Source organism: Crocodylus siamensis, chromosome 5 (genome assembly GCF_052110815.1).
Source record: "Crocodylus siamensis isolate JL-2025a chromosome 5, ASM5211081v1, whole genome shotgun sequence".
NCBI classification, from domain to species: Eukaryota; Metazoa; Chordata; order Crocodylia; family Crocodylidae; genus Crocodylus; species Crocodylus siamensis.
The window spans coordinates 178676896-178689844 of NC_143399.1; the positions used below are offsets into that span (position 1 = coordinate 178676896).

The following is a 12949-nucleotide window of genomic DNA, read 5'->3' on the forward strand; positions in this document are numbered from 1 at the left end:
AAAGACGATTCCTGCTCAAACTTACTGGCCTCCAGGGCACAAAGGCATGGCAGGCCCACACGGAGTTCCTGCATGGACTCAGGGGAAGACAGCTCAACCGCAAACAGGTCGCTATAGAAGGCGATGGCGTGCTCACGTACTTCACCTTGGTCAGTGATTACCTGGCCCTCTGGGGTCTTGAGGTGATCTAAGATTTTGCTCACTGCCCACCGTCACTCTAGGTCGAAGAAACAGTGGGTTGTAGCATCTGTTTCGGCCAGCTCTTGGCAGAGGTCGCAGATCCTCGCTCCACAGGCTGCACTCTCCGCCAAGTCATGCAGGCACTTCCTACAGAACTGGAGGTTCTCACGCAGCACTGCATCATTGCCGGCAGCCAGCAGGGCAGCCTCGAGCTCTACCACATCTTCCTCCAGCTCTGCTATGGAAGTGCAGTTCATTTGTGGCCAGCTGAGTATACCGCAGGTGAGGGCAGGTGAGGCTCGGGCCCCGTACGGTCGAGTGGGTTGTCAGTGGTACAATTAAAGTCCCCACCTACAAGAAGCAGGTCATTGTTCTCACTAACATCACGCAAAAGGGCGGCCAAGGTCTTGAAAAAAGTGATCCACTCCTGGCCATCAATAGGTGCATAAACATTGACGAGTAGCAGGTGGTGTTGTGGTAGGGTGATGTGGACAGTCAACAGGGAGCCAGGGACAATCTCCCATGCCACTGCTTTGTCAAGCTTTAGTTGTGATGATAGGAGAGTCGCAACCCCAGCGCTAAGGTTGGTGCCATGACTCGAGAACAACTGGCCTTGCCAGGCAGCATGTCAAGCCAACTGGTTGAGCCTGTCAGAATGCGTCTCCTGGAGGAAGGTGACAGCCAGCCGCTTTTGGTGCATGAGCTCCAGGACAGCCTCCCGTTTTACCAGATCTCGACAGCCATTGATGTTAAAAGTATCAATGATTCTGGCTGCCATGGGTGTGGGTATGTGAGAGGAAGAGTGAGGTAGGGTGTAGATAGAAGAGTGAGCTCCTGAGAGCAGAGCAAAAAGAAGAGACAGGTCGAAAAAGGCCTATCATGCCCTACTCTACTCCAGGGACCCTGACAGGCCCCACTTGTCTCTCACCCACTGTGCGAGCTTCTCCAGACAATAAGCCATCTGCCAAGTGCCTAGATCTTGTTGTATAAGTATGGCCACAGCTCTGGCAGCCTTGGTAAAAACTTTAGGATCTGCGCACCATTGGATTATGCACCCCGCTATGTTCTTCTGTCCCTTAGCCTGTTTCAAAAAGGTCAGGAGCCCCCCATAGTCGGGACCGACCCGGGGGGGTCTGCCAACATGGGCAGCACATTTTCAACAGATGCATGGCGAGGCTGCACCCTATTTGGGAGTTCAGCATCTATACCCTCAATATCTAAACTCATCAACCTCCTCTGATCGTCCAGGTCAAGGTCTGGCTCTTGAAGAGCAATCCCCACCTTCTTGTGGGGAGAGAGGCCATCCTGCTCTCAAGGTTGCGTGCGACACTCAGAAAGCTGGATCTCCATCTCACTAGCCTCCTCATCTAATTCAGTAGCTTGGGGTGTAACCAAGAGGTCAGCAGATTCCTCTGCTGCCCCCTGGGTCAGATCTCCAGAAGAGAGACATTTTGCATAGGTCTTATTGCCACCTGCCTCCAGAAGCTGGGAGACAGGTGAGGGGTTAGTGACCCCTGCCTTCACGCCTCCCCCCCCTCCATCATTTCCAGTCAACAGGGGCTTTGACATGACAGCCAGAGTGGGGCCAGGCTCTCAAGCAGGGCCCCCCCCAGCACCAGCTGAGGAAGGTCTCAGTGGGGATGGGGAGTCCTGAGTGGTCCCTTTCACTTTCTTCTCTTTGTTCTTCTTCTTCTTTGTGGCAGGTGGCCCACCCTTCATAGAAGATGGGCCAGAGTGCTTCTGGCCTACCTCCCCAGGGCCATCCACCTCAGACAACTGCCAGTGGAGGGCAACTGGGAGGAGACCTGAGCTCCATCATCTGACAGGGCTTTCATGCCACAATCGCTGACCACTCCAGCCACCTCAATCAGGGTGGTCAGGGCAGGCAGGGGGGAAGTGGAAGCAACAGCCTCTCCACCTGGTGGCATCTCTGTACTCGTAGGGATGGGCACTGTAGGTGGAATGAGTACGGGGGAGGGCCTAGTCCCAGCCCCTCTGCTGGACAGCACTCTCACGCCAGAGACTCCAGCCCCCCTCAGATGGAACAGGGATAGAAGGAGGTTGGGAAAAGCTCCCGGTCTCGCTGGGTGGGGCCTGCATCCCAGAAGTGGATGTGCCATCCATTGGTGCCACTGTAGTCACCAATGTTCTGGCTGATCTCCCCCGCGGGTGCTGGACTGCTAGGTGGGAAGAGCTACCACACTGAAAACACGTGGTCTCCCCAAAGGAAAAACAGATCATAAACCTCAGCCCGTTGAACATGAGGCTCAAGGACCAAGGCAGAGACCATGGGCCCTCCCTGAGAAGCATGAAAACCTGCCTTTGAAAAGACAGGACATGCCTCAGTTTTGGGTTCTTACTCCCTATTGTCAGTTGGTGAAAGGGACTCATAAGAACCCCATAGGCCCTCAAGTTCCTTGGGCAGCTCCCGATCAGTCACATGTGGGGGCACATTAGAAATCACCACCCTCACTGCTGGAGTGTCTAGGGGTGTGACAAAATAGTACATGCCTGCAACGTCCAGGCCCTCTGTGCACACCCTGTTAACTAGGGTGGAATCACTCAGGTAAATCCTTGGAACCGTGTAGACACAACCTGCAATAACGTATGTTATGCTGTCCCAGGAGACTAGCAAGGGCATCTACGCAGACCTCAACCCCGATGTAGGAAGGGGTGTGAACCCTCAAACCATGGGTAATGGGGAGGTTCTGAGAGGCAGAATGGGTGTAGGAGCAGCCATTCCTGCTAGAACAGGGTTAATTTCAAACCATAACTAAGCAAAAGAAAACAAAAAAATGCTTATACTAACTAAAAAGATAAGTGTCTAGGAATGCAGCCACAAAACTCTAGGGGGAAAGGGGTAGAGAGAAAAAAAAAACCATGGGGGGGAAGGGGTTGAAACAGCAAAAAAAAAAAAAACAAAGGGGGGGAGAAGGGGTAATTAAGAGCACCCCTCGGAAGGCAAGCTATTGGAAAAGGTAACTCCCCGCAACAAGCAAACAGAAAAGAAAGAAAAGGAAAAGAGACAGTAAGAAAGAAGGCTGTACAGAAGCAACTCACAAAGAAACCCGAAGTACAGGGGGGAGGGGAGAAAGAGGAGAGAAAACAGAATAAAAATGCAAGAAAAGAAATCAGAAAGTGAGATAAATATAAGCTAGACACCTTTAGACAGGTGGGAGTCAGAAAAGAAAAGAGATAGGAAGCCGGGGAGTCTTACGCTCAGGATCGCCCCACGCAGCTCTAAGTGAGCCTGGTCCAGTGCGCCCAAAGCAGAAGGATTGGATTTTAAATACTTTATTCAGGGGTTCAGGGGTACAACAATGGTGGCCGCTTGCAAGCGAAAGCACCAACAACTTACTACCAACCCAAAAACGAGATCGGACAAGTCTCTTTGTCCTCGGATCCAGAACCCAAATCGGGCAAGGGAGTTAATGCCCACCCAAGTATTACAAAGAGATCCGAGCCACAGCCCATCCGCAAAAGGTGTGTCCCACGCACCCCAAATCCCAGGCCAAAAGACAAAACCCCGGGCCAACCAAACCACCCACACATCACACCGTGACAGACACCTTCGCTGCATTTCACATCGTGTCTCACATGCTATGCGGTCGGCGTGCCGGCCACACAGTCCTAACCGATTCAGACCCTGCTCCATCCCCTCATCCACATCACAAAGCCTTCAACTTCCACCCAAAAGAGAGCAAAAAAGCAGCCTGGCGAGGGCCCAGGACGCGGCAGCGCTGGAAGTCGCAGTTCGACCCCGAGCCAGCCCGGTCGCCCAGACCGGTCATGACATCAGAGCGCGTATTTGAGACGGCCATCCTCCACCCGGCACAGCGCGCCCTCCAGGGCCCAGCGCGCCTCAAAGGCGGGCACTGCCCGCCGGAGCACAGCGTGCTCGAACTCCAGCGAGAGGCGCGCCCGCACCAGGAGGCGGAAGAGCCGCAGGGCGTCATCTGAGCCGGTCCCGGCCAGCCGGTTCCGGCGGCTCTTGAGGACGGCCAACTTGGCCTGCCCCAGCACGAAGTTGGCCAGGCAGACGGGGCCCCTCTCGGCCGCCCGGTACGGGCAGGAGCACACGTAGGTGGTCTCCGAAAAGCTCCTGCCCAGAGCCCGCAGCAGCAGGCTGAGGGTGACAAAGAGCGGCTGCAGGCGGGGGCAGTCCAGGAAAGCGTGAAAAAGGGTCTCCTCGACATCCCCCGGGCAGAAAGGGCAGGCTGTCGAGGCGGCTGGGTCCAAGTGGGACGCAAACGTGCCGGTGGCTAGGATGCCGTGCAGCAACCGCCACTGCAGGTCGCCAGTCTTCTTGGCGCTTGGCGGCTTATACAATGTGCGCCACGCCGGGTGGGCCGGTGGGGAACCTGGCGGCCCCAGGCGCTGTCGCCACGGTGTGTCGGGGCGGCCCGCCAGCACTTGGGCGTGGCGGACGTGAATCACCCAGGCGTATAAACCTCTACGCGACAGAGAAGCAAAAGAACAACCCGTGTCACTGTCAGGAGGCACAGGGAGCGTCAGCAGGGTGCCAGGGCCGCCGGCCAGATCGTCGGCCACGGCTGGGGTGACTGGTAACGCAGGGAACGCCTCGCTCGGGGCGTCTTCAGTGCAGGGGGCCTGGCCCGCCCGGAGATGGGCCTCCAGGGCGGCTGCCGCCTCCAAAGGGAGGGCGGCCCGGATGTCGCACAGGAAACGGCCCACGCTGCGAACGGAGCGCCTGCCCAGCCGGCTGCTCAAGGCCTCGGGCGAGAGCCAGGCCGACCGAGCAGGGTCCAGGAGGTGGTCCAGGCGGAGAACACACGCCTGAATGAGAGCGGCCGTGAGACTGGCAGAGGCCAGGCTCGGCACGGGGCGCCTCAGCGCCGGGTTGTGCACCAGGGGTTCCCCCAGCACCCGCGGGAACTGAAGGCGACGGGCCTGGGACTGGAGGTGGAACGTGGCTTGCCAGGCTCGCACCACGCTACGGTAAAAGGCTGGCAGCACGGCCCAGTTCAAGAGCGTGAGGTCCAGCAGGAAGAGCTCCCGGTCAAAGCCGAGGGCCCCCACCCTCTGCAGAAACCGGCATGCCAGGTGTTGCCAAGCTGGGCGCTCCTCGCTGTACAGGAGTCGCTGGAGGGCCTGGAGGCGGAAGGAGACCACCCTGCTCGCCAGGTCCACCAAACTCTGGCCCCCCTCAGTCACAGGGAGGTAAAGGACAGGTCGTGGGAGCCAGTGGCGCCCGTCCCAGAAGAAGTCAACCAGGAGGCGCTGGAGTCTCTCGAGCAGGTCCTCCGGCAGGTCGAGTACGGCGCACCGATGCCACAGGCTCGCCGCCACTAGGTTGTTCACAATGAGGACGCGTCCACGGTAGGAGAGGCTGGGCAGGCGCCAGTGCCACCTTTGCAGGCGGGCCTTCACTCCTTCCTCGAGGCCGTCCCAGTTGCGCGCCATGAAGGCCGGTGGCCCCAGGAACACGCCCAGGATCTTGAGGCCCTCGCGGCGCCAGCTGAGGCCCCCAGGCAAGGCCGGGGGGGTCGTGGCGATCCACTCTCCAAGCAGCAGGGTATCGCTCTTGGCCCAGTTGATACGGGCCGAAGAGGCGCGCTCATAGGCTCGCTGGCAGGCTGTCAGGGCCTCCACGTCCTCCTGGGTGTTAAGGAAGACGGTCACGTCGTCTGCATATGCCGAGAGCCGCAGCGGAGGGGCAAGGGACGGGCCCACGGCTGGTGGCAGGGCCACACCGCTCAGGCGGCGCCGCAGCGCATGCAACAGCGGCTCAATGGCCAGGGCATAGAGCATGCCCGACAGGGGGCAGCCCTGACGGATGCCTCTGCGCGTGGGGAACGGGGCACAGAGCGTGCCGTTCACCTTGAGCAGGCTGGAAGTGTCTCGATACAAGACCCGGAGGGCGCCGACGAACAGGGGCCCAAAGCCAAAGGCCTCCAGGGTCCGAAAGAGGTAGGTGTGGTCCACCCGGTCAAAGGCTTTCTCCTGGTCCAGGGAGAGAAGGCCAACATCCAGGCCAAAGAGGTCGCTGGCTGTGAGTAGGTCGCGCAGCAGAAACAAGTTGTCTTGGATGGTTCTGCCCGGCACGCAGTAGCTCTGCTCAGGCCCAGTGACGGGGGCCATGACAGTGCGGAGGCGGGTGGCCAGCGCCTTGGCCAGGATCTTGTAATCCGCACACAGCAGGGAGACCGGCCGCCAGTTCTTAATGCAGCCAAGGTCTCCCTTCTTGGGCAGCAGCGTGAGCACTGCACGGCGGCAACTGATCGGCAAGACCTTGTCGGCAAGACTCTCCTGGAAAACCCGCAGGAGGCCGGGGCCGAGAAGAGGCCAGAAAGCCTTGTAGAACTCCGCAGGCAGCCCGTCGAGGCCCGGGGCCCTGCCGGAGGCGAGGCCAGCGGCGGCCGCCGCCAGCTCCGCCAGAGACAACTCCCGCTCAAGCTCGCCAGCCTCCGAGGCACCAAGGCGCGGCAGGCCCGCGTGGAGTTCCTGCGCGGCGTCGGGGCAGGACGGCTCAGCCGCAAACAGGTCGCGATAGAAAGCCACAGCATGCTCGCGTACTTCGCCTGGGTCAGTGATGACCTGGCCCTCAGAGGTCTTGAGGTGATCTAAGACTTTGCTCGCTGCCCGCCGTCGCTCCAGGTGGAAAAAGAAGCGGGTCGGGGCATCCGTTTCGGCCAGCTCCTGGCAGCGGGCGCGGATCCGCGCTCCACGGGCCGCGCTCTCCGCCAAGTCACGCAGGCACTTCTTCCGGAACCGGAGGCTCTCGCGCAGCACCGCATCGCTGCCGGCTGCCAACAGGGCAGCCTCGAGCTTCACCACGTCCTCCTCCAGCTCTCTGACACGGCGGCGCAGTTCATTGGTGGCCAGCTGCGTGTACTGCTGGCAAAAGGCCCGGATCTGTACCTTGCCCACATCCCACCACAGCTTCCAGGAGGAATACTTCAGCCTTGTGGCCTCCCAGCCCCGCCAAAAGTTGGCAAAGCAGTCCCGGAAGTATGAGTCTTGAAGCAGGCTGACGTTGAAGCACCAATAAGGCGCTCGTGCACAGGTTCTCCCTGGCAGGCTCAGTTCACAAAAAGCTAGGCAGTGGTCTGACAGGCCCGAGGGAACGATGCGGCCGCTGCGTAGGAGTGGCAGGTGGTGCCTGGTGACATAGATGCGGTCGAGGCGAGCCATAGTGAGACCCCCGGCACTCATCCTGGCCCAGGTGTACTGGCGCGCGTCGGGGTGCAGGACTCGCCAGACGTCGACGAGGCCTGCGGTCTCCAAGACGGACTGCAGCCTGCGGGCGGAGGGCAGGTGAGGCTCGGGCCCCATACGGTCGAGCAGGGTATCGGTGGTACAATTAAAGTCCCTGCCTACAAGAAGCAGGTCATCGTCCTCACCGACCTGGCGCAAGAGACCGGCCAAGGTCTCAAAGAAAGTGACCCTCTCCTGGCCATCGGAAGGTGCATAGATGTTGACGAGCAGCAGATGGTGTTGCGCTAGGGTGACGCGAACCGTCAGCAGGCGGCCGGGGACCACCTCTCGTGCCACCGCCGTGTCAGGCTGCAGCTGTGATGATAGGAGAGTCGCGACCCCGGCACTAAGGTTGGTGCCGTGACTCAAGAACACCTGGCCTTGCCAGGCGGCACGCCAGGCCAACTGGTTGTGCCTGTCGGAGTGCGTCTCCTGGAGGAAGGCGACAGCCAGCCACTTCTGGCGCAGGAGCTCCAGCACGGCCTCTCGCTTCACCGGGTCTCGTTGATGTTTCTCGACAGCCGTTGATGTTAAAAGTGCCGATGGTTGTGGCTGCCATGGGTGTGAGGTTGGGAGAAGAAGAGCGAGGCAAGGCGTAGATAAAGAGCCCCCAAGAGCCGAGCAAAGGCAGAGACAGGTCGAAGAGAAAAGGCCTATCGTGCCCTACTCTAGTCCAGGGACCCCACCAGGCCCCATTCATCTCTCACCCGCTGGGCGAGCTTCTCCAGACGATAGGCCATCTGCCTAGTGCCCAGATCCCGCTGCATGAGCTTGGCCGCCGCCCTGGCAGCCTTGATGAACACTTTAGGGTCCTCGCACCACTGGGTGATGCGCGCCGCTACGTTCTTTTGCCCTTTCGTCTGCTTGAGAAAGGTCAGGAGCCCCCCATAGTCAGGAGCGACCCGGGGGGGGCTGCCAACATGGGCTGCACATTTCCCACAGAGGAGCGGCGAGGGCGCACACTGGCTGGGAGCGCTACATCCACACCCTCGATATCCAAGCCCATCAACCTCCTCTGATCGTCCAGGTCGAGGTCTGGCTCTTGAAGAGCAAGCCCCAACTTCTTGGGGGGGGAGAGGTCATCTCGCTCTCGAGGTCGCTTGCGACACTCAGAAAGCTGGATCTCCATCTCACAAGCTTCCTCACCCGATTCAGTGGCCTGGGACGTGACCAAGAGGTCAGCAGACTCTTCTGCTGCTCCCTGGGTCAGACCCCCAGAGGCGACGCATTGTGCATACGTCTTCTTGCCCCCCATCTCCAAGAGCTGGGAGACGGGCGAGGCGTTAATGACCCCTGTCTCCCCTACCTCCAAACCGCCCTCCCCCCCAGTCAGCGGAGCTGCTGATGTGACAGCCGGAGCAGGGCCAGGCTCCCCATCGGGGGCCTCCCCAGCACCAGCTGCGGAAGGCCTCAGTGGGGACGGGGCGTCCTGAGGGGTCCCTTTCGCTTTCCTCTCCTTGTTGCCCTTCTTCTTCTTCTGCTTTGTGGCAGATGACCCTTCCTTCACAGAGGGTGGGCCAGACTGTGCCTGGCCTGTCTCCTCAGAGCCAGCCACCTCAGCCAAAGCCGTGGTAGAGAGCAGCTTGCAGGGGGTCTGAGCCCCATCGTCCGATGGGGCCTCGGTGCCACAGTCACTGACCGCCCCGGCCTCGATCGGGGGGGTCAGAGCAGGCGGGGCGGAAGTGGAAGCATCCGCCTCTCCCCCCGGTGCCGTCTCTGCGCTGGTGGGAGTGGGCACCGTAGGTGGAATGGGGGCGGGGGGCTGGGGCCTAGCCCCAGCCCCTCCGCCGGACGATGCTCCCACGCCAGAGACTTGAGCCCCCTCAGATGGAACAGGGGCAGGAGGAGGTCGGGAAAGACTCCCGGCCTCACTGGGTGGGGCCTGCGTCCCGGAAGTGGATGGGCCGTCCGTCGGCGTCGCTGTAGTTGCCGACGCTTTGGCCGATCCCCCCCGTGGGCACTGGGCCGCTAGGTGGGACGAGCTCCCACACTGAAAGCACGTGGTCTCCCCACAAGAAAAATAAATCACATACCTCCGCCCGTTGGACAAGAGGCTCAAGGACTGAGGCAGAGACCGTGAGCCCTCCCTAAAGAGCATGAACACCTGCCTTCGAAAAGACAGGACATGCCTCAGTTTGGGGTTTTTGCTCCCTATGGTCAACCGGCGAAAGGGACTCGTAAGCACCCCATAGGGCTCGAGTACCCCGGCCAGGTCTCGGTCGGTCACGTGCGGGGGCACATTGGAGATCACCACCCTCACCGCTAGGGTATCTAGGGGGGTGACAAAGTAATGCGCGCCCGCAATGTCCAGGCCCTCTATGCACACCCTATGGACTAGGGTGGGGTCGCTCAGGTAGACCATCGGGACCGTGTTGACACGACCTGCGTAACGGATGGTCTGCTGTCCCAAGAGACTAGCCAGAGCGTCCACGCAGACCTCAACCCCAACAAAGGGAGGGGTGTGCACCCTCAACCCACAGGTAATGGGAAGGTTCTGGGAGGCATCCTCGTGCCAGCTGCTGGCTGTAGGAGCAGCCATTCCTGACAGGACAGGGTTAATCCCCAACTCTAACTAAGCAAGGCAACAACAAAAAAAGTTTATAGTAACTAAAAAAGATAAGTGTCCGGGAAAGCGGCCACAAAAACTCCAGATGGGAGGGGGGAAGGGGGTGGAGAAAAAAAAGCGGCTGGGGTTTGAAAAAGCGAGAAAAAAAAAAAGGGCAAAAACAAAAGGGAGGGGGGAAAAGGGGTAATTTAGAGCACCCCGCGGAAGGCAAGCTAATGGAAAGTAACTCCCCGCTACAAGCAAGCAGAAAAGAAAGAGAGAGAGAAAGAGCGAGAAAGAGACAATAAGAAGGAAGGCTGCGAAGACAAAGAGACCGGAAGTACGGGGGGATGGGACAAAGAGGGGAGAAAAGGGGGAAAAAAAGCTGCAAAAAAGCAAGAAAAGAGAGAGAAAGCGAGATAAACAGAGGCTAGAGACCTTTAGGCAGGTGGGAGTGGGAAAAGAAAAGAGATAGGAAGCCGGGGAGTCTTACGCTCAGGATCGCCCCACGCAGCTCCAAGCGAGCCTGGTCCGGTGCGTCCAAAGCAGAAGGAAGGAAGGAAGGAAGATGTCTAAGTGAAAACAATGGTGTTGCACACAGAAACAGTAAGCTGAATTTACTGTATTTTATAACTTGTACCAAGTGACAATGAGATAAGAAAGTGATGAGACAGATTTGAGGAAATAGTCACAGAAAGTTGTTTTTCAAAAATAAATAAAAATTGCCTATTTATTGTAATTTTCTGAGGAAGATGGTACCCATTGTCATATTCTATATGGGTAAGGAATACAATTCAAGTGAGAAAATGAAAAAAAAACAAGCCTTTTACTTATTCAAAGAACTTGCATGGTCCTACTATGACTGTGCTGATAAAAGTGTGACATTATTACCAATATCATGTTACTGACCATATTTTTAAGTGTAATCCCAGCAGTTAATGTGCAAAAATGCACACACAATTGTACAATGCAGTTGCAGTTTTGTTTTCTCCTCCCTGGGGATGGCTGACCTCAAATCTCTCTCCAAATTAAGACACTCATAGTGGTTATCAAAAAAGCACATTCAGCTTTTATGAAGCTTTTATTTTGGTATCTCATTCCCAACTAGTGGTTAGTAGGGGTGTGCGAAACAAGGCCTAGTCAATTCGGATTTGGCTCAAAATCGGGGACAGTGATTCGATTAATTGATTAGGAGCACTGTCCCTAATTCGATTCGGCTGAATCCAGATCTGAAGATTCGATGCTGATTCTACACACAGCTCTGCCAGGGAGTGCACTCAGGCCCCACCCCCCGTTCCCCTGGCTTGGTGATTGGCCACAGGGGGACGCCGGGTGACCCCAGATCCAGGAGGCACCAGTCGCTGAGCCAGGGGGGCACAGGGGCCCCCCAGCACACTCTCCAGTGGCCCTGGAAGTGGACCAGAAGTGCTTCTGGTCCACTTCCAGGTCTGGTACCATGTGTACTGGGAAACGCCCTGCACTTCTGTGGATTCTCCATATACCCTGCCATCACAGCATTCACAAATCACCTGCTACCTAGAGGTATGTAGAAAAAACATTTAAAGCTGGATCTATGTCTGAATCGCCAGATCTTTCCGAATCAATTCGGAGGCTCCGATTCGATCCGGAGACATTAAAGGGTCCTCTGATTCAATTCAGATTCAGAGATTCAGCCACCGAATTGGACCAAATCTCCACCAAATTGAATCAGGGACCGAAGCTTCACACAGCCCTAGTGGTCACGATGTTTACAATTTTCTCAGGCAACCATAGCTAAACAACATAATGTAAGGCACAAATCTCATTAGCTCCACAGTTCAATTTGTCACAAACCCTCAGGTTATTCCATTATATTTTTCTAAGGTACAGATTGTAGCTGCAATTCATTACGACTCAACATTATAAAGTCTGATTAAGATTCTTTTTTGACAATTGAAATTCCACCAATATATATTTTATAGTAAATAAAGATTTATTTTCCTTTTATAACATGAAAATAAAACATCTGTTGTGGAATCAGAGGAGTCCTATTGCAGATAAAAATAATTTAACCTTGGGACTTCGATGGAGCACTGTTTAAATAGGGTGAGGGATGTGAAAAGTAGTATTTCTAAAAAACAAACAAACAGAAGAAAAAAAATATTGTACCACTGTTTACGGGAGAATAATAAACGTTGCTAACACTTACTGAACTAATATTCTGCTGATTTTTCTTTACTCGTTCAATCTCTGGAGTCTCTTTTACTGCAGTTCCAGCACCTACTTCCTCCTTATAAAACACCTTCACCATACAAAAAGAAATAATAATTATGATTCTGTTAGGAATGCAAGCACCAAGTCTCACAAAGACAGTCACACAATTCTCCGACTTCTAAACTGGTCTGACTGCAAGTTTGATTAGCAAAGTTAATATTTTAAATTTTTCATAAATCAGCTCAATCATAAATAATAGAAGTTCACCTACTTTCTAAATACCTTTACGCATCCACGCTATCCCAGGTAGTCTGTCATCAACCTCTAGATTGATATAAACTTCTTGCAGGTTTATTTAACAACAGCAGCAGCAGCAACAACAATGATGATAACAATTATAAACATAAGAATAATAATAATGTTTCTGACCAGAACTTACAAATGTTTATATATGTAACTTTAGGCTCAGGCAACTTCCTTGACTTCAGTGTGATTACTCATTTGTATAAACATATGCAAGATCAAAGGCCTATACTGCTTTTTCATTCCTAGATCCCTAAGCACACTGGAAAAGACGAACAAATACTACTATTTTCCAATTAGGAAATATTTATTATTTAATAACTGATACAATATTTATTAAATGATTGGCAATTAGAATTCAAATTACTTGAACCCCAGTCCCACATTCTGACCACAGAATTCAATGATAAAAAATAAGGATAACAGGGACCTTGACAAACCATCCAGCCAATCCTTCTGAAGGGAAAACGGGATACTTAAACCCTTCCTGATCAATATTTATCTAACCTG

The 12949-nt window shown here is 55.5% G+C and overlaps 1 protein-coding gene across 10 annotated transcripts in view; it reads right to left on the reverse strand.

Annotated features, from left to right (window-relative positions):
- NEBL (nebulette) overlaps positions 1–12949 on the reverse strand; it is a 488546-nt gene that overhangs the window by 68170 nt on the left and 407427 nt on the right. For 7 of the 10 annotated variants that reach the window (XM_090047275.1, XM_090047276.1, XM_090047277.1 and 4 more), the window contains one exon: positions 12132–12224. The exons of the other annotated variants lie outside the window; for them this stretch is intronic. In XM_090047275.1, coding sequence (XP_089903401.1) covers positions 12132–12224 — 93 coding nt within the window. The remainder of the gene's footprint in view (positions 1–12131; positions 12225–12949) is intronic. 10 annotated transcript variants of the gene reach the window in all.